Below are 22,849 nucleotides of genomic sequence, written 5' to 3'. Positions count from 1 at the left end.
TGATTGGCTGCTGCACCTCTAATACCAGATGAAATACAAAAAAAAGGCTAACAATTTGCATTTGATGCGAACTCCAGGCTGACAATTCGTGTTTGATGTAGACTGCAAAAAAAGAGTTAAATAATATTAATAATAATAACAGCCTGCAATATGTTTGGAATGAACGCTGCCTGCCAATTACCAGTGGTCATTTTTTCGTTAGCAAAGACAAAGATGAAGGAGATGATTGGCTCTTCCAAAAATGATACAGTAGCTGTAATGACCCCTGTGCTGTCTTTGCCCTTGCCCCTGTCTCTCACCCTAGCACAATCATAGCACCGTCTTCCCCTGCTGAGGCACATGTGGAGCTAGGGATTAGATGGTCGAACAGTGATCACAGGCATCCAATAGCCATCAGATGTGTCTGGATTTTGTACCTATACTGCACTCTGCTGGACAAGGCCCTTCAGTGTCATCCTTCATATTCAAAAGAGAATAAAGACACAAAGACACAGATATTTTAGGACCTTGAAGAAGGAAAAAAAAACTTCTGTTTTCCTACAGCAATGATTAAAATTCATGTTTAGTAAAATTACAGAGGCAGCTTCGAAAACATGAATCAACCCACTGTAATAATAACTTTGAGCATGAAATCAAGATAGCATTGCTAGAAGAAAAGCAACCGTGAATCACTACACACATAATATACATCCTACTCAGCTTTTTCCACTAGAGGTCACCGTTTATTTCAAACCCCATATCATCAGCAGCATCATCCTCATCATGAGACCTACAAGGCTTCTGAATTACAGCACACACAAACACAGACACACACAAAGCACAACTTTGTTCTGCAGTTGCACACATCGAGCACCCTTCATATAACTTACTTACACTGTCATGCCAAGATGCCGTTTGAGATGGGGTTTTTTTCCGAGACTTTTCACAGCCTTCATATGTGAATAAGCCATCACAATAAACAATGGTGTTGCCATGACAACAAGGATCCACACTCACTGTGCAAACATGCAGAAAGGCAGCAGAAACAAGGAAAAGACCATTAAACATGTATCATTTATGTTTGGCACATCAGGACACATAATGTTAAAAAGAAATGGGTAATGGTTATGAAATTTGTTGTGAACCTTGCTGCCAGGTAAACAATTAAACACTAGCAGACGATTTTACTGTACATAAACACTTACAATGTTATTTTGCTGGATATAGATTTACACATATGACACAGACGCATACAGTATGCCAGTATACCACGTGTCAGTTTTACTGCAGAAACGTCTTGGCCTTTCAAACAGCCAATTGATTAGTCACTCATTCATCTTCAGTAACCGCTTTATAGTGGTCAGGGTCATTGTAGATCCAGAGTCTTTCCCAGGACCTTCAATCTAAACTGCAGCTGCTGAAAGAGTCAATAAGTGCCTCCCAAACACCTTCTTTAATGGGTCCAAATCCTTAGTGACACCTAATCATTACACACCTATGAGTTTGCTATGAGCAGAATTATTATATTTGCCAATAATTGCAATGTGTATATAGTTCATGTGAGCACTGATGTTAAATGAGGTGGTCTGGGGTGCAGTCAGGGTTTCCGGTTCATCTTAAAGGTGTTGACATTGGGGGTATAGTCAGGGCTCTTTGCATTCCATTTGAGTTTTTCCGCTCAAAATCTGGGTTTATCGCGTTGGGCACAGGGGCATTGTCCTGCTGGAACAGGTTTGTATCTACATGATTGCTGAAAAAACAAAAACAAATAAATGAACAAATAAATTCATTAATTAATTAATGAACAATTAATTAACAAGCAAATGGAATGAAACTCGCCAACTAAGCTGAGATCTAAAAATAAATATGTAATAAATAAAAATGCCAAAGTCCAAAATAAGAAGCAACCCAGTAGACTATAGCTGTTTGCTCAGATTCCAGTTATAGTGTAGAATTTACTTTAGAGTCTAATTAAATGTCAAGTGTGCAATAAAAAAGTTTTGTTGGTTAATGATTTTTTTTTGAGTGAAGCATGAGAGTTATTCAAACTTGTGAGAAGCAGTGAGAGTAAAAGTGTGTGAAGTGTAAAGAGTGACCAAAGCTGAAACACTGAACTCTTCACCCGCCCCTGGCAACGGCGTGCGCTCCTGCACAGACAGACACACACACACACACACACACACACACACACACACACACATACACACACACATACAAACACATAGCTTAATGTTTCATCACGCATAACCTCATCTGAGTTAGTGATAAAAAAAAAACAACAACGTCAGAACTTTTTTCTTTCCAAATTTTATTTTCTTTCATTTGTCTCGAAAGACGAGACAGAACTCCAGTGACACAAGATTGTAGAGGAGTAAAATATGATTCATGATGTTCTCTCATGTGATGTCAGTTAAGAAAAACTCAGCTCCAGACTTCCTGAAGATATTTACAGGTAAGAAACTTTTTTTTTTACCACTAAAACCAAGTGTACACGGAAATGTCCTGTTATATTTAAATAAATACAAATCATCCATGCACATATTTTTAGTATATTGTATATAATTATGATAACTTCTTATACTATATAACCTAACTTACTAATTTGTCTGAAAGAGTTTTGGACCATTTGTATGTTAAATGCTATTCAGTTCATTTGTAAGAAAAGAAGTCAAGCACAGAATTCCTGAATGCATGAATCAAAACAGAAAACGCAGGGAAATCGAATTAAATCAACCATAATTCTAGGTGGCCAGTGGAAGAATAGGTAGTCTTTCTGCCTCACAGCTTTAATCGTGAGCTTAGGTTACTTTTCTCATGTCTGCCTCCTTAGGGTTCTCCGGTTTCTTTGCTTCTCTTAAAAGTCTTATAAGTGTATGCATTGTGCCCTGTGATTGACCTGTGTCCTGTCTTATTCAGATGGTTTCCTGCCTCATATTCATTATAATCCTTCCTGGGATCCTCACCAAGCCTAATAGGGTAAAACAGCTCTTAAAAAAGAATTGAACAAATACTACTTTTATTCATTTGGTCATCCTATCACAGGAACACTGGACATGAAGCAGAAATAATTGTTATTCTGAATGTAATACTTTTCTATTAATTAATTTATGTAGATGGGCAATTTAGTGTAGCCCAGTATTTTTTAGTATAGTCAGAGAAAACTGTAAAACCTGGAGAAAATCCACGATGAGTTGGAAAAAACATAATGAACCATACTGTTCACAGACAGTAACCCGAACTTGGTATCGAACCAGTGACCCTGACACTGTGAGGCAGAAATGCTTAAGAATAGTATCCATGAGCTATAATCGCTGCAATTCTGACAACACTGACATTTCTTCACAGCATGACACCTCTGGCACATTGGTCTCTTTGCTTGGAGCAGAATTGATAGAAATGAATGCCAAAGGCTGCAACCTCCTGGTCTCCCCCAGCAGCATGCCAAAGTCTCTGGGTGCCATAACTGGGCAGCAGCTATCTCACATCCGAGTGCATGCTAGTAGTTCCCACTCTTTCCCACAGCAAGGAAGCCCTGGTCCCACCAATGGAATGGGCACTGGAGCTGTGGCACCTGGGAGTACAGTGCTACTACCTGCTCTGAGCCTGCGCAGGCAAGTGCTGACCAATGGGAAGCACCATGGCACCTTCAGTGTCCCACAAACTTCATGTCAACAAATGTCTTCACGTCCTGCACCACCAGGAAGTTCCAATACAGGGAGATTATATGGCACACAGAGTGGTGTCAAAGGTAATAAATTGAAAAACAGTAATATTTTTATACAATGGTGTAAAAGAAAGTCTATCATTTTTCTGAATCCACTTTTTTTTCATGATAAATACACTATATAACTTTGACCAAACAAAAGCTGATGTCCTTAATTCATATCATTCATAATTCAGCAGAGTCTCGTTTCAAAGAAAATTGGTGCATTTTCTGCCTTCACTGAGTCTTCACTGTTTTCACATTTCTCAGCCCAGTGATCTGGAACATATGACATGATGGTCCCCAAGAGATACAGAGCAGTTCAACATCCTCATCATTTTTTACAGCATAAATTTGCCACTCAATGAATTCCATAATATAACTAAAATTCATATCTGCGCACCAGCAAGCAAGCAACTTTTGGAATAAACAGATGCTGAAAGTATTGATCTGACATTGAATGCTGACATTTCAGCATTAATTGTGTAACTGTAGACATAGTTCTATTTTTTATCTTAGACCAAAACAATGGATTTATTTGAATTTGCCTTAGTATTCCTTCATCAGCTTAAAGGAAAGCATAATGTTTTCTATCTTTTTTCTCTTTCAAGGAAAAAACATAAGAAAATTGGTTATTGATTAACAGATCATAAAGGGATTTCAAGCTCTACAAGTTTGGGAATTACTTGAGTACAATTGTTTCTTTTTTAAAGGAAATCAAAAAGACATCCTGCTGTCTATACTTCTTTCAGTAATTCTTTATTTATTAAAAAAAAAAAAAAGGAAGTGACTAAATTGTCCTTTTGGAGTATTATGCCTGGTGACCTTCTTCAAAGCAGGATGAAAATTGAACTACTAGGGGAAAGGAAAATGGAACTACTAAGAGATGGAACTACCGTTTCTGATGTGTGAGATATATATGTATGGTATAGAATGAAAAATATGATTAAGATGGGTTTAAAGAACTGACTAAATACCTTATCCATTACTTCAGGAAAGATTATGCTTGTTAAAAGTTGATAGATGCATTCAATGAGCATTAGGTTTAACATTAACTAGCAAACAGCCACTGGGTTGTTTTTTGTTCTTTATTAGTTTGCATTCTTAATCATTAATCCCTGGATAAAAGGAAAGCCCACACTTGTGTTGTTAAAAAAAAGGACAAGAATATGTATTTTGTTCAATAAACACAAATCTTTTGTTGTCTGCAGGTTCTCACACACTGGGGCCCAATAGAAAGCTGTTGGGCGAGTATGGCGGATCAAACCTGCAAGTGACAAGCAGTGCTATTGTCCTGGAGAGTGTGAGTCCAGTGTCCACTATCCACACCTCTGCATCGCAATACCCTCCACCTTCTCTGGGACTTTTTGTGCCCTTCACAGATGCCAGGTATGTATGCAAGATGTCATAAGAAGTAACAGAATCTCTCAGCTTTTTTTATTCAACCTATATTCAGCTTATGAACTGAATTGTATCAGTTATCAATGAGGAACAGAGCTCACACTTATCTAAATGTGCTGCCACAGGTCTGTGTTATCCAGAGAGTCATTGGCTTCCACCACCCTCAGCATTGCAGAGAGCCAATCAATACGCAGCAGCAAGTTGGACTGGCCCTATGGGTATCGTGTGCTGCCACCACTAGGTGAGCAGAGCAACTTTAGCCAAACAGCTGAAGGTCCAGAATTTCTGAACCTCCCACCAGGTACTGCCATGTCTGGAGCTACCAGTAGTTCTAATCCAACTTCACTTCCTGCGTACCTGTTTAAGGAGGACATCAACAGCCCCCGCCAATCAAGCCGTCCTAAAAAAAGGGCCCTCTCTATCTCACCTCTGTCTGATGGCATTGGAATTGACTTAAACTCCATTATTCGGACATCACCAACCTCATTGGTGGCATACATAATTGGTTCCCATAGTTCTCCAGCCTCACAGCCTGCTCCCTCACCACTACAGTCTGAAGTATGTGGGCATCTCTTGGGAGTCAGGGGAAGCTGTATTCCAAATTCCAGCTTTGGTTATCCTATTCCCAAAGCCAGTTCCACTCTTGGTCAGACCTTAAGAAGCAACCACCATTCTGAAAGAGTTAGTCTCTGCATGCAGAGATTAGAAGAACAGGGTGCACATGACAGACAAATAGGAGGAACTAATCTAATAGTGGAGCATCAGCTTCTGCCAGGACAGGAAATTCTCATAAGCAACATTGCAACAAGAGATAATGCTCCACATAAAAGTCTGGAAAGTACAACACACCTTCAATTTGAAATTTCAGCCACTGTTAGGTCCCCAACTCCACCGAGGGGACCTCCACCACCCTATTACTCCCACCATGTACACCGACTACCAGGTGGCCACCTGGTGTGCACTCAGAATCCTGCAGATACATGCACTATGCCTCATACAGACAAACCTGGTGTTCTGCCCCTGCCTCTGTGCCCAATGCAAGAGGAGGAAGAGGGGGAGATTGATGATGTTAATGGGGGACACTGTTGCCGTTGGTTGGATTGTTGTGCCACATACAGTCACCAAGAGGAGCTGGTCAAGCACATAGAGAAACTACATATTGATCAGCGCAAAGGAGAGGACTTTGTCTGCTTCTGGGCAGGGTGTCCACGGAGACACAAGCCTTTCAATGCTCGTTACAAACTACTAATCCACATGCGGGTACATTCGGGGGAGAAACCTAACAGATGTACGGTATGCAAAGTACAATTGAATGTTAATAGAATATTAGTGCAATTCTTGTTTAATTTTGGTTCCCCTGTTTATCACATTAGCATATACATCATGCCATAGGTCCTAAAGACACACTGTGCAAATATCTTTTTAATATCTCTGATTTATGTCTCCTGAAAAAGAGTGTAAAAATCCAACTTAAAGTGTTCTTTAGAGGTTTCTCCATTTTAACAAAGCTGCTGAAGCATCTCAAGGGGCTCTTACTTTAAATGTAAATCTGTCACTTCACATTATTTAAGATGGCAGTCCAAAGTCCATTGTACACTTTGATGTGTTGTCATTGCTGGGCTCAGGCAGGATGACGCTTCAGCTGTGAAGGTATTTTCATCTAGTAGTTTTGGCCATCAGCTTATTAAGAGTCTCTGATAATTGATAAGAGAATTTTGGCATTTATATATTTATTAAAAAATTGCACAAAGGGCCCTCATTTAAGCAATGGCAGAAAAATGGTCTACTTCTTGTTAGCAATCTTCTCTCAGCTGGATAAGCTGTCAAGAGGAATCCAGAGGTCATGACATAGCTTGAGATGTATTGTTAGGTACCTCACTAGTGCTAGTTTACCTCCATAGCCATATGTGCTCACACAATTTTCGTAAAAGGCTTGCCAAGATGATGGAGATAAGAAATGGACCCTGTAGCTCAGTTCCTACTGTGAAACCCCCAGGTTCAGGTTAGTGAAGTGACAATCTTCAGCCATTTCTTTTCTCATCTGATCTTGGCAATCATTAATGGTGCACATACCTATGGCCAACCTTTCACTCCAAACACTTACTCATTACTTAAAACTGTTCCTGTTGCCATGGAGCCTGGAACAGTTGAATGGTTTTGTCGAGCATGTAATTATAGACCGAAGAGGTAGAAAAATACATGGTCACAGCCAGTTCTCACTGAAAATCTCAGCGAAATTTCATATGTGCCATCCTTGAAAAGTTTTCAGTTCTAGAAATCTACTGCAATATGTGTACATTTATGCAGCAAAATCCATTAATTTGATGTAAGAATATCATGTAAGTAAATAGTAAGGCAACCATTTCAATATGTGACTACTACTAATACTACTAATAGCCTTTTAACTAACGTTGTTGTCATTCCTGGTGAAAAGAAAACAGAAAAACAGTTTATATTCCTTAGCAAGAAATAAATTGGGTTGGAAACCTATACTATAATACTATACTATACTATAACTATTATTTTATTATACACAACCCTAATTTCAAAAAAGTTGGGACGCTGTGTATAATGCAAATAAAAACTGAAAGCAATGATTTGCAAATCTAAAAAAAAACTAAATTTTATTCACAATAGAACAAAGAAAAAAATAGCAAATGTTTGAACTGATAAAATGTAACATTTTAAGGTCATTTCGAATTTTTAAAAAGTTGGAACAGAATGACATTTACCACTGTTTAGCATTTCATCTTCTTTAAACAACAGTGCATATATGTCTGTGACCTTAGGAAACCAGTTGCTGGAGATTTAGGAGAGGAAAGTTGTCCCATTTGTTTGTGATACAGGATTGTAGGTGCTCAACAGTTCTTGCTCTTCTTTGTTGTATTTTTCATTTCATAATGCACCAAATGTTTTCAATTAGTCAGAGGTCTAGTCTGAAGGCAGGCCAGTTTAGCACCCATATTCTTCTACTACAGAATAATGCTGTTGTTATAAATGCAGTATGTTTTTTTATTATAATCTTGCTAAAATATGCAAGGCCTTTCATGAAAAAAAAAAACATTATCTGGATGGAAGCTTTCTTGCAAGCTGCCCATTCCATAGGCAGTAATAAACCCATATACTTTTAGAGGTGTAGACTGTCAAACTAATCACTGTTAACAATCCAGATGGTTCCTCTCCCTCTTAGTCTGGAGGATGCTGCAACCATGGTTTTCAAATAAAATTTCTAATTTCATTTCGTCTGATCACAGAATAATTTTGCACCTTGTCTTAGTCCATATTAAATGAGCTTTGGCCCAAAAAGACAGCAGCATTTCTGGATCATGTTTACATATTACTTATTTTTTGCATGATGTTGCTTTTGCATTTGTGGATAGCACAGCAAACTGTTTTCACAGACAATGATTTTTAGCGGTGTTTCTGAGCACATGCAGTGATTTCTTTTACAGAATCATGGCAGTTTTTAATGCAGGGCCTGACGATCAAGTTCAATATTGATTTTTGCCCCTGTCCCTTGTGCACAGAGATTTCTCCAGGTTCTCTGAACCTTCTAATGATGTTATGCACTGTAGCTGATTAGATAGTCAAAGTCTTTGCAATCTTATGTTGGGGAACATTACATAATTTGTTCCACAATTTGTAGAGGCAGGTTTTCACAGTTTTTTATTGGTGAACCTCTGCTCATCTTTACTTCTGAAAGAAAATCTAAGATAAACTTTTTATACCCAGTCATGTTCCTTACCTGTTGCCAATGAACTTAATTAGTTGGAAAATGCTCCTTCAGCTCTTTCTGTTTAGTAGCACTTACTTTTTCAGTTTGTTGTTGCTTTTCTGAGACATACAGTATTGTAACGATCAAGATTAAAATTACATTTCAATTCCTAAGTTTAAACATTTGATATGTTTTCTATGTTCTATTCTGAAAAATATATTAGTTTAGATTAGATTTGCAAATCATTGCATTTTTTTTTTTTAATTTACAATTTACACAGTATTCCATCTTTTTATGGAATTGGGGTCGTAATTAGCTTTCCGAAGCATGACCAAAACAAGATCTACAAATATCATTAAGCACAGGCATGGGTTTTCTGCATCACATATATACATATGATCATGCTTTATAAAGTAAAGAAACTGTTACATTTGCAGATTTAATGTAAGGCTATAGCTCTGATTATAATAATCATGTGAAGTCAGTCAGATTTCACCATTTTATTACATGTCACACTATTTGACACTGCAAAAATTTTTGTTGAATATTATAACAGACTGCATGTTAGCATACATCAATAAAAATTTGCAATAAGATCTAACGATATTATGCAATAAGATCTAACGTTAGACTTGCAAAAAAAGAACATGTACTATGTTCTGTTTACATCAGTCACTGCAATCATCAAAATTCTTTACAATTGATTTTTTTTCTTTTTTTCTTTCTATTATTCTGGGTTTTTTTTATTAGTATTATTGTGGCTGTACCATTAGATATGCATCATCGTATACCTTATTTAGAGATTTCTGACACTGCCAGAATTTGTCACTGTCTGTCTTTGGTTGCAAAGGCACTAACCCAAAGCACCTTTAGTTCTGGAAGTCTGTAGAAGTCTGTATGCTTGGAAGTCAATGTTCTTATTATACTGCAAAGCCTTACAAATGTAAATCACAACTTTCTTTAAAAGTGCCAGTGTGATGAATAGTAAAGCCACTTTCCTGAAGCCAGAGTGACAGACGAACAATACAGGAAATGCCAAACAGTTCGATGAGCATTAGGATCATAATCAAACAGATTATATTACACTATACAATTGTCTAATGAGGTTTGCAAAACATGTTTCAACTTGTTCACAGTCATTGTATCTGGCAACATTTTTAACTGTTTTTTTTTTTTCTTTTTATGGGCACAATTTCTGTCTGTTTCCAATGGTAAGCATTGTACACAGTGCATTCCCTGACTAGGTGCAATGTTTGCCTTTCCCTTTTCTGATAAGTACGAGGAACATGCAGTATTTAAGTTTTAAAATTATACAATTCTGTGTAGAACTATCATATTAGTAATTAGATTTGGTCCTCATAGCCTGTATGAAATTACAGTGCTCCTGACAATAGACTGCAATGAGGAACTGACAGCTGGAGTTTTTTTACCCGAAGAGCAGGTATTCGTGTTCAGAGTTACCATAGTAGCAGCGAGAAACTCTGGTCTGTCCAGCAGAAATAGCAGCAAGCATGGACCTTTAAGGACTGCTTTTAAGTTATTTGTCTCTTCCAGGAACTCTGTATGGAGTTATACTGAGTACATTGCTGATTTTTTCTTTTCTTTTTTCGATGTCTTTAGTCACCTTCAACTGCAGTGGTTAGTCCTGTTTCTTTACCATTAAAAAGGAAGAAATCTTGCCCATGATTTCTGACCATAAAAGATTTGTTGTAAAGCAGTTGAATGGTCTATCCTCAGACACTAGAAATTAGTAAATACTCTGGTGGTCATGTGACCGATTGAAACTTCTGGCGGCTTTAAGCATTTGCACAGTGAGAAGGCGAATGGCATCTACAGGCAATGTTGCCTCTGTTGAGTTGTTAATGTGGTGCATATTGTCTATTACATTGAATAGACTTGAGACAGCATTCTAATTGGCAATGTTAGGACCAATTTGAGACAATTCATTTCATGAACAAAACACAAGCTTGCTGTTATATTAAAATAGTCAGTGCTGGTAGAGTGTAATGCCATCTAACATGAAATGACCAGTCAGAAGCTCATTATTTATCTAAATGTTCCAATGTAATAAATAAATACACTGAAAATAAATTTTATAGAACTTTTTAATATCATATATTTTATATAATTTACATAATTTTATATAATATTTTATCATGAAAAACATATCCACTTTTCTTTTTCAGTTACCAGCCTTTAATTCTCTTTTTATATTTTTACAAAATATTCAGCTTGTTATATTACTAAGAAAATAAAAATAACGTTGCAATTCTAATTATTATTTGCATTAATAAAAAAAACCCACCCATAGTGATAAAAAAGAAAGCAAAAAAAGCTTTTGTTAAGTTAGAAAAATGAGGAGAGGGAGAAATGTTACCAAGCTGACTGCTGGCATTGGAATGGTACTGGCATTGTGTGGCAGTGCATGGCAGGCTGCCATAGTTGTTTGATTGACTGCAGCTTTGAGGAGACACGCTGCTGTCTTTTCAGGCCTTCACTCTCTCTCAGAGGAGCCAGCACGGTCCAAAGCTTTATTAAATAAACCTGAAAGGCTACTCCAAGTGCACCTGTTTGATCTTGCATCTGTTCTTGGCCGTAGCGCTGAGATGAATGCTGACTGATTTGAGTAATTTTCTTCCACCTTGGGTTCCACTTAAGCAAGATTTTGCAATGCAGCCTACAGTGTTAATGGTGATTAAAAATGTCACTGCAATTATTTCTATCTCCTATGCCTTCTGAGGGATTTTTTTGAAAAAAAAAAAACAAGGAAATGGATCAAAAGCATTGTTTTAATATATGTTTCTCTAATGCGGCCTTTTTAACATTTAACATTTAAGTCATTCACAAAGTGTCACATATTCAATTCAAAGAGTTGTTTGCAGTTGTTATTTTGAAGTAGACGTAATTGCTGTGGGATTTTCTTTAATTAGCTGCTCTGAAAAATTACTAAAATTAGTGTTTAATCCCAGTCCAAGACACTCTGCTCCTCAAACAAACACTGTGTAATGAGAGGCCAATCTAAGTGAAGCCACAATGAAATGGCCAAGTAAGGGGAAAGAAATGCCAAGCTGTAGTAGTACCCACTTGTGCACATGCTCCCAGGTTATCATAAAATGTCAACAGTGCGAATGCTAGTCGTAAAATTATTGTACAGCTATAATTAAATGGCATTCATTTTCTTTGGGGAAAAAAACAACCATGGACAACAGAATGAAAAGATTGTTGTTTTGAGTTTAAGAATGGAAGTGATGTTTAATAAATGAGTATAGGAATTGTGATTTTACAAAGCTATTGGGGTAAAAGGTGACAGGTCCATTTGGACATGATCCCATTGATAATACAAATACATATGTTGGACATAGTGGCTCTATTGTTCTGTAAGGGGCATTTATTTTTGCTACAACCTTTTGGTTTCATTTGTCCCCTTTGAGAGAAGTATCATTCCAAATCAATTCAAAGTATTGGCATTCCTAAACTTAGACAGGTTGAACAGCTATGGGACATTCTTGAGCATCTTGTTAGAGAGTGATCTGTATTGTCATCATAATAACACAAACTGAGGGAGTTTCTTTTGGTGTTTCTTGCTCTGCTACAATGCTAGAGACTTGTAGACCTGATGCCATGGAGCAGCTGGTTTGGCAGCTTGTGAAAGCCCAACACCTTACTAAGGCCAATTATATAGTTTCTTTTCCCTTTTTTTAAATTCATCGCCCTTTTGTATACTTGTAGAGAAAGAGCCCTCGTATTGCCCTTTCTCTACAAGTATACAAAAACGTGATGATTTAAAGAGGTTTGTCTTCTTGTTAAAACAAATGGCACCCCCTTATAAATCATGATTTTCCAAAAATATGTTTAATAATTATTGTTAATATTTCAAATCACAGAAATATTTGAACTTCTCAGGATAGAAATTGAAATTTGGCAATCCAGATGGCCATGTAGAAACCAGTGTTGCCAACAGGGATTAATGGTTTAGAATCTAATCATGGTTTTAAAGTCTTTTGAATTGACTCCAAACTGCAGTTTCGAGCCCAGTTCTATCAACTAAATTGTATATATCAGGGCAAGTTTATATGGGTCCACACTCAGGAAATTAAGAAATTTGAATGCTATCGTTTGAACTGTGTCATTTCAGCCTTTTGTTTTGGCAGTTTTCTCTCGTACTCCAGAGCACTTATAGTTTTCTTAGCACTATTTTTTTTTTACAGAAAATCAAGAATAATTGACAAGTGGAAGAAAGTCCAAACAAGAAAGCAAATAAACATTGAATGAATGTGTGGAAAAAAAAAGAATCTTGACTGTCAGTATGCACAATTAGGTGCCGCATTGTAATAACCAGTTCTGTTTCCAATGCGAATTGGTACAAGGTTATCAGTCCTTAATAGCTTTTATGCACTCTCAGCCAAGTTAATAGACATTCCAGACTTGAGCATGATGGGGACAGAGAGCAGAGGCTTTGCATACCTTATGGGTGAGCTCACTGCAAAATAGAAAAGTAGCAGTGAATGTGGATTTTTTAAATTACAGTCATATTGAAAACTTGTTCATTAATAAGTCACTTGCATTAATGATAAACAGTGCACAGGACTAAAGATTGTTCTCAAGTAGGACCTTGGTAATGAACTCAGCAAGTAGAGTGACACAAAGACAGTTAATTGATTTGAACTGTAAAATACTGACCCCTCCTGGCTAAAGCATGCGGAAACAAAACAAGTTGGTCCACAGGTCAAGTGCCTGTAATGTTTTGAAATATTTGACCATAAGTGAACCTTATAAATGATCTCTCATATGTTTTTTTCATCCTTTCATTGGCAGTTTGAAGGCTGTCAGAAGGCATTCTCCCGCCTAGAGAACCTACGAATCCACCAACGGAGCCACACAGGAGAAAAACCGTACATGTGCCAGCACCCTGGCTGTCAGAAAGCCTTCAGCAACTCCAGCGACCGTGCCAAGCACCAGCGCACACATGTCGACACAGTGAGTCTGCACTCAAACTGAGCACGCTAATGTCTAAAAGTGGTTCAGGTGGACTCCTGAGTTACATACCCCTGCAATCTGTGTGTTTCAGAAACCTTACGCATGTCAGGTTCAAGGCTGCCAAAAACGCTACACTGATCCCAGCTCTTTGCGAAAGCATGTCAAATCGCATTCCAACAAGGAGCAGCAGGCCAGGAAGAAGGTGAGAAAAAGCTCTACCAAATGGACAGAATTCTTCAACACAAAACTTCATCTCGAGCAAACAAGTGGTCATTTGTTAAAGTCATCTGACCCCCCCCCCCCCACACACACACACACACACACACACACACACACACACACCCCATTCTGTCTACATGCTTTTCTTTCAATATGATATCATATGCTTATAATCCATAACAACTGTTTGCAAGGGCAGACATCAACTCGTGTAGGAGCTGTGCTCATTATCACGGGAAGGAAAAAACAAATGGCATCACCATAGATACAGCTACTTATGGTATGCTGCTTTTGGGCTTGAAAAAAAAATAATGATAAAAATAAACAAGAGACTTCTAAAACATAGGTTTTCTGCAGATAATGTCAGTGACTAGATAATGTCATTTTAGTACATGCCATGTCGAAGGTCAAACTGTTTATAGAGATTTGTTGTAGTCTATGCTCATCTCCAACAGAGCAGGACTAAAGTTCACACAATTCCTCATTAATGTCTTTAAAAAACACAAGCTTATTAACTATGAAAGCCTAACGTAGGCAGTTTGTTTTCTCAGGGTCAAAATAGCTCTCGCCTTGTATGGAGGGAAGCATTAAGCTGCAGGAAAAACTGAACGTTGTCTATTCCCAAAGCATTCACTACACTACATACTTGAACAATAATACATCCATCTATGTATTGCTTATAGCTTTTGGCATCTTTAGTGTTATCCGCAAAAGGTCTGATATGTCATTTTATTACAGCCGAAAAGGAATCATGCTAGAGTAACGCACTTTTAAAGACTAAGATAATTTAAGTAAACATGTGAAAACCGCTACTGGAATAAAAATATATAGTCATGCTAGCTGCTCTGGAGAAGACTGAAGATCCTGTATGCAAAAGAGGATCTCATAACATTGGATTAGCCTCATTTTGCTCTTTTTAGAGAAATGTATCTGCCGTAAAGCGTCCATCACTTGCACCAATATGAGTTTTATAAAAAATATATATTTGTGGCTTAATTTAGATGTAGTAAATTTCCAAGTACAATATATCTATTCTTGCATTCTTTTATCTATGTGAAAGATACATATTAAAGGTACAACCAGTGCCTGGTGCTATTTATTAAACTATTTTATTACCCCAAATTACCCTACCTGTTTCATATCTAAGTCCTGAGTCCGTGACCATACACTTTAGTTAACAGACATGCTGAGCGAGGGTTTTTTTTTTTTAACATAAATACTCATTATACCAGATCAGGCATTGTATACTTTTGGTTAGTAGAATATTAACTATAAAAGTAGATATAAAAAAAAAAAAAAACAGGTAATAAGTCTGGAGGAAAAAATCCCTTCCGATTATTAAATGATCTAGAAACAGGTTTTCTCTTTCACATGTATTTACATGTAACACATTTTTTGAATTTTTTGAAATTTTTTTAAAAGTGAAAATGTAGAAAATTTAAAAGATCTCATTCGGACTATGGAGGACATTTTCAAATTGAATAATTTTAGCCTACATTCTGTTTTTTTCTTTTCGTGAAAAGTACACAGCTATTCAGCAAATTAATATTAATTGTATTTACCATTACCTTTTTAAGGATACTGTATACTGTGGAAAGACATTTAAAAAAAAAATCTAACAAAAACAAAACCGATTTATTTATTTATTTATTTATTTATTTATTTATTCATTTGCTTGTTTGACAGAATTTGAGAAAAAAACATCTAATAGAATTTTTCAGACCACCAAATGTGTAGTTTTGTGGATTTTTATAGATGCAGTTACAGGTAGGAAGTTTTAATAAATAAGTAGACAAATCCAAAATGTGAATAAAAATGCAGGATCAAGAACAGAAACAGGGTCAGGGTCAAACAATCAGCCATCTTGAACAACATGAGCAGTGAAAACAGGATCAAAAGCATAAGGCCAAGAGTAGCAAAACACGGAATAATAAGACTTTGTTTAGATGCTTCAATGTAAAGGTAAAACAGGGTGTACACATGTGAATAAATCATTTCAACAATCTTTTATGTAGTGTTTGTGTAATTGGGAACAGGTGTTTCCCGTCAATAATTTTGTAAAGGAGAATGTCTGTAAGTTGTGGCTGTTGTAGTCTGTAGCAGCCACATTTGTGGAAATCTAACCTAGTAACACCATTGTATAATTTCTTCTTCTAAATCCAGGAATAATGGTATTGAAAGTAGATCAGTTACTTGAACTCCCTCAGCCACCGTTGTCATGCCTTATGCAAGAAAGAATCAGCCCTTAGACTATCATTGGAAAATTTAGAACGCTGCCTATATGCAGTTCCACAAACCATTAAAAATCCATCTGGAATTTAGATTTCAACCCCATTCTTTTTTACATTACAGCTGAGAGCCAGCACTGAGATCTATCAGGATGGACTTTCTGATTGTCTAACTATCCAGCCTCTGCAGCATAGCCTGTCACCTTTGGAGCTGATTGAGAGCCATTCTACCTCTCTTTCTACTGACATGTACACAGGTACTGAACAGTTCTAAACCGTTGCATTGAATGAGACATTTTAAAAGTGCACCAGGGACATTGAGTGAGTTATGTTTGCTTGCTAGGTATGTTCTCCCTGGATCAGTCCAGCCAAGTGACTCCTGTTCACGTTCAGTATTCATCCTGTGGCTCTCATGTCCCAGTGTCCGCACTGCCCAACAGCAGGTACTTCTGGTATATCCTTCTAAACTTTCTTTTTTTTATTGTATTGTGAACTGCACACAAATATAATTTTTTGCCAGTAAAATTATAATGTGTTATAGTTGTCAATACTAATATTCTGTGATGGCATATGGACAAATAGCATTTCTGTTGGTTTCTCGAATCCGATTGTCATAAGGATTGATTTTTCTAAAACAGCAGTATATGAGACTAATACGTTTCTGTAGCACTCATTCACTCATGTCACATGGACACTCTATAGTAGTCTACTAATAATAAACCGAATATTTAACAAAACATAATTGTTGGCAAGGTGAAATTTTCTGTACAGAGTCTCAAAAATTCTTCATGACATTTTAAAACGATAATGATTTCCTTTAGAGCTATTCTAATCTACACACATTGGCCACGTTATTTAGCATAGGCACTTATCTAATCAATTGATGCATGCATGAAGAATCCTATTAAAGTGCACATTCTTTAAACGTACAATGACCGTCCATTTACTGTTACACACAAAACTACTGAAATTCTACAAATCACTAGTTTACCTGCTGACAGGAAACAGTGGGGGAAATTGACATTTTAGCAACGAAAGAAGTCTGAGCTCAGGCGAATAAAGGCCGCTACTTAAAAACTCTAATGTGTCACTGTCAAACAAAACAATGCATAATGGCTCCAGATTCTGCCCAGAAATTTCATTATTGTGTTCACTTGCTTTTCCATTCACAGTGGCCATTATACCAAGTGAACAAGAACGTTCCTTTTTTTTTTTTTTTTAAACAAGCAACCGCAGAAGTGTTCCTCCAGCTGGGCTTAAAACTTGCTTACTGCCTTTGGGAAAAGAAAGGAACATGAAAAAAACAAGAGTATAAGTTATGCAAAATCACATTAGGGATGTTTTTATTTATTCACTCAACAGATTAAACCTGAGAAGAAAATTGTAAATGCCACATTAGGCTGGCATCACTTCTGTAAACTTGCGTCTGCTCTTCTTTGCGAAAGGTTGATGAACTGGTTTAGCATTGGTTTCTCATCGGTGCAGTATGTTTTGTACTCAACCCCCCAACACGCCAACCCTCACTACGATGTTTTGGTCTACTCTCAATGAAGGACAGAATTGCTATTTAGTTCGCATTCTTTTTGCGTTTACCTTGGCAAAGTGGGTTGCTATGACAGATTGAAATGCCTCAGACGATCTTTTTTCTTTTTTCTCTGATCTACAACAAAAGCCTTGGTCATTGGTTGTCATGGCTTTATGTAAAGCGAGCTCATAGTTGAAATAAATGGATTAAAATAAAGTGCCATTTATCTGTCCCGTAAAAAGTGCCAGACGTGCTTTTGTGAAAATTGCACCCGAGTACTAAGACAAAGGCTTTTTTTGTGGTTGTTGTTATGACGTTTACAATTTAGAAATTGCCAGAGATGTTGTTAGACAGCTGGTCCATAGAGATCTATTTTTTTAGTGCTGCAATTCAAAAGCAAGAAGGAAGCGTTGTGGCATTACTAAAGCCAGCTGCTTGTGGTTACGCTCGGCCTGCGATTGTTACCGTACTACTGATACATGTACCATGCAATGTGCAACTCAAAAAAACTAAATCCGCAAGTAAGTGCAAATTGTGTTCTGCCACATTGGTTTCTGCTTTAATTCCATCAGCATCAAACAGAGGGAAGCCTAAACTCGCTATTTAAACAATCTGGGGAAATAGGATGAGGCAAGCAGATCGGAGTAATTGAGTTCTTTCCTAATTCTGTAGTTCAGATGTTGTTACACTAAAAAATAAATCCCTAACATAATTAACCTAAAAAGTAGGATGTTCCATTCTTTAATTAAAGGTACATTTTCAAGAAATATTTGCAGTATGAAAATAAAGGGGTAAAAACTCAACAGGGTTTATGATGAATTTTTCCCATAATAGCACATCCTGAATTGTTTTATATTCCACAGTAATTTCCAAACTATTAAATTCCTTTTTTTTTGGTTATATAATGGCACATGATACCTTTGAGTGGTTCACGGTTGGATTTGATGTTGTGGAACATCGACAAAACAAGATAGTTCCTGTTATCACTGATGTCATAGCGCCTAAAAATGTATTTCTGAAGACTACCATGACTGAAAATGTACTTAACATTACAAAGAAAATGGAGATTTATAATAATGAAGAACTGATGATGGAAACAGTTTAATTGAATTGTAACCAGTACTTCTGCCAGAGATGCTGTTCTAGATTTCAACAGAATAAAATAGTAGAAAACTAATCAGAAAACTGGTTCAAAGTATTTTTTTCTGTAGGTTTGATGCTCCTGTGGCACAACACCAAGCCACACCTTCAGCTCCTTATTCGCACCACCACATGGTGGCAGCACAAAAAAACAGCAGAATTTTAGGATACCCGGAGCATACGGCAACATCCCTCCCTCCTCCTCCTCCTCCTCCTCCTCCTCCTCAGGACAGTAAGTTAATCATCAATGTCAAGTTCTTTTAACTGCTAAGAAATATTTTCTTAGATATGCTGTTAATTTCAAATTCTTACCAGCTGTGAGGAGTTTGCCCCAAGACGAATCCAAATGCGTATTCACGGCAGTGTTCTTGATGCATATTGACTTTTTATGGCCAGGCCTGAAGAAGTCCAGCTGAATGTTTCATGAATTCATGTTTCCATTTCAGGAGCGACAGATGGCTGTTTGTTCATCAAAGTCAAAAATAGGTCTGTCTGATGCAGACCTTATCTTGTGTCGGCTAGGGTGGCTCCTAATGTTTTCCAAACTCAAAGGAAATAATCTGATCATTGCCATGCCGTGCTCGTGCTGATTTGAGAGGCATGGCACAGCGGTGGTTAGATAAATTCTAATGAGCTGTTTAAAGAATGGGTTTCAGCTCCAAAACCTATTGTGCATGTGTGTGTGTGTGTGTGTGTGTGTGTGTGTGTGTGTGTGTGTGTGTGTGTGTGTGCGCGCCTGTAACTACACTCCTCAGGTTTCCCGAGTCATGCCCAGACGGTGTGCTTAAACACAGAGTCATCACAGACAGGAAAGCAGATCTCTGCCTGTTCCATGATGCAGATACCTGGGTTCGAGGAAGGTCTGGGTTCTTCGTGTACAGCTCAAGAGGAACCCGAGCTGCTCCACCAAGCTCTGTCAAACATCTCAGGTCATACAGTACAATGCATGCAGGTTATATTCATCATATAATTATGTGTGCACCATACCATACATCATTTCACTTTTATCTAAACAGCTTTTATGTTTGTGACTCCAGAGTTCAATCCACATGGCACATCTGAGGACTCCTTAGTAGAGCAGGAGCAATCGGCATCAGACAATAACTACCTTCACAAAGAAGTTCACTGCGTTGACCAACACCCAAGCCGGCTTTCATGAGTCTTCGTGGAGGAGTGAGAGAAGGCCACCTTTTGATCGCACATATCCTATATGGACATAAGTATTGGGACACCTGATGTTTCCAGCCATGTGTGGTTCTTTCCCAAACTGTTCCCAAACGAAGCACAAAGTTGAAGGCACACAATTGTATATAATGTTTTTGGATGTGGTAGCATTAAAAGTTCCCTTCTCTTAAACTTATGACAATGCTCCTGTGCACAAATCCATGCAGATATAGTGAACATCAGTTGGAGTGGAAGATCTTAAATGGCCTGCTATATAGCTCTAAACTAAACCCTATTGAACACCACTGGGATGATTTGGAACACTGACTGGATCTCGGGTCTCCTCTCAGTACATGAGTACTTGACTTTACTAATGCCCTTGAGCACAATTCTTCACAATCTCACTCCAAAAGCTAGTAAAATATCTTCACAGGTTATTATAACAGCAAAGGGGAACTAAATGTGGAAAGCAATGTTTCAAAAACACATGCAAATCCTATGATCAGGTGTCCACAACAAACTGTTGTCCATATGGTGTATATCCACTATATAATTATGATTTTTCCTGACCTTCGTTTTTAATCTTTGAGACACAGGAGCATAAATGAAAAAGAATGGACAAGAATGAATCTGACTTCCCATAGCCTGAATGAAGTGAGTTCCAAGCTTTTATATAGGTTTTTATGATGCCATTTATTTTATTCTTATTTTGTATTTAAATTCTCAATTCTGTGAAAACTATTTTTTTTTTTTATACAAGTATCAGTTGAAGCATTGAAGGCAAACACAATGTGCACTGTATGTGAGAAAACATGGGCAGAAGCAAATTATGTTCGCTGAGACTAACAGCATGCAGTATTTATTTAGAATGTTGGCAAATCTTTTAAACTTACAGCAAAATTCAGTGACCATGAAAACAAGACAAAACATTTTGGAATATTAACATTTCTCACGATTTTGTACATAAATTCATGAAACGAGGCTTCTGGACGACTAAAACGACACTGATTACACTTAGCCAAAACTGCTATCTGAACTGCCATGGCTCACTCTCTGAAAAAGTAAACATATAAAACTGAATTTACCAAGAGAATGATAAACTTGTTTCTTGTAAAGGAATGCATATAAACTGCAAAAGACATGAATAGACATGAACAATCTAATCAAGCAGTAATCAAATATATAATAGAGACTTCTGCTTCTGTTAAAGCTACAATCATGATATAACCTGTACAGTTTTTTCTTTTCTCAAACACTGAAAAAAAGGTTAAGGGCATGTGGTTTAGAAAAACCACACAAAAAAAAGGGAATGCAAATGTGACAAAATGAAATTGCATTTAAAAGCATCTAATTACAATGTTTTGCATAACCGGTAGCATTACAGTCAAAACCTCCATTATCTTGGCTCACAGTGTGGGTATATTGGTGGCATCTGAGGGGAAAAAGAAAGAAAAAAGCCTTTAAAAGGTGTAATCATCAAAGAACACGGATGTGCAACTGTGTCCTGTTAGGTCTTGTTTTGCTGACAGGTAATACAGTTGGGTAATTTTCACATCATGCACTTGCACAGATTATTATGAGGCAAATAGGAGGTTTATTATTCTGTGCTAGTGACCACAAGGCTATTTCAATTTATGCCAGATGTTTGTGAGGTTAGAATTGGTTAGACCTTGGTGTTGCGATACAGGGAGAAAATACAACAATATCAATATCAACAGGAGCAAAAAGTTAGGTCAATAGTTGCTGGGATATAATAGCAGGTTCAGATGATGATGATGGTTATAATGACACCAATGATGGTGTTGATGATTTAACAATGGTGATGATTTAAATTGGATGATGATGACGATGATGACGATGATGATGATGATGGTGATGATGATGATGGTGATGATGGGTCTTTAAAGATTTTTACATAAAAAAAACATTCTGATTGTCATTTTAATACAGAGGAAGTCTGCTATCTCTTCTTACATTCTCTAACATTTATAGCTAATGCAATTAACAACAACTCAAACAATTTGTAATATATACACAAAGCACTGGACCAGGAAATCAGTGCAAGACTGCAAACTATAGTTCAGATTTCTGTCGTGTGTGTGTGTGTGTGTGTGTGTGTGTGTGTGTGTGTGTGTGTGTGTGTGTTTTCTATCGTCCGAGGTTAATCTAACACCACTCTGATTTACTGTAATGCCTAATCACACACACACACACACACACACACACACACACACACACACACACACACACACACACACACACACATATATATATATATATACTGTTTATATCCTGCATATCCTGTTTTGTTTTCAAGCTTCTCTTACCAATTTATGCAAAACACCTGAGTCACGATGGTGGTGGACATTTAAGACAAATTATCTCCTGTGTTCATTTGCATGTGTTGTTTCAGTCACGGTTTCATGTGTGCTTCCAGACAAAATATTGTTTAGTACTCAGTATCTGATCAACACAACCTTAACTGTGATACCTCTACATCAGACATATTTGATCATCGTTTTTTTGTTTGTTTGTTTGTTTTTTACAAGACTATACACTGAAGTGAATTTACATGTTTCTATCTTTTCTTCAAACATTTCACCTTAGCAAATATAAGCAGGCAAATTGAGGCATAGGAAGGTGTACATTTGTTTCATCTAATCAATCATTAATTGTTAAAACAATTAAAAGGCTAAATATTTTACTGCTATTTTGTTTGCTTCATTCTTTTTATGTGTGCCAAGCATTGTATATGCAGTGCAGGATTTTTCCATTCATCGGTAATAAAATAATTGTAG

The 22,849-nt window shown here is 37.1% G+C and overlaps 1 protein-coding gene across 2 annotated transcripts; it reads left to right on the top strand.

Moving 5' to 3' along the window:
- The first annotated feature begins 2,191 nt into the window (after positions 1-2,191).
- On the top strand, positions 2,192-22,761 carry glis3 (GLIS family zinc finger 3). Of its 2 annotated transcripts, none has more exons than XM_083568323.1 (11): positions 2,192-2,431; positions 3,325-3,727; positions 4,894-5,071; positions 5,209-6,376; positions 13,614-13,775; positions 13,867-13,977; positions 16,347-16,479; positions 16,566-16,665; positions 18,959-19,119; positions 19,643-19,816; positions 19,925-22,761. In XM_083568323.1, the coding sequence occupies exons 2-11, from the start codon at positions 3,376-3,378 to the stop codon at positions 20,044-20,046; spliced, it is 2,661 nt and encodes an 886-aa protein (XP_083424449.1). In that variant the 5' UTR covers positions 2,192-2,431; positions 3,325-3,375; the 3' UTR covers positions 20,047-22,761. The 2 variants fall into 2 exon arrangements, with proteins under 2 accessions (XP_083424449.1, XP_083424448.1); XM_083568322.1 differs by having other exon boundaries at positions 18,944-19,119.
- The last annotated feature ends 88 nt before the right edge of the window (positions 22,762-22,849 follow it).

The sequence above is a fragment of the Silurus aristotelis genome (assembly GCF_946808225.1).
Source record: "Silurus aristotelis genome assembly, chromosome: 18".
NCBI classification, from domain to species: domain Eukaryota; kingdom Metazoa; phylum Chordata; class Actinopteri; order Siluriformes; family Siluridae; genus Silurus; species Silurus aristotelis.
The sequence above is the reverse complement of the archived record's forward strand: the minus strand, read 5'-3'. Positions and strand labels throughout refer to the sequence as shown.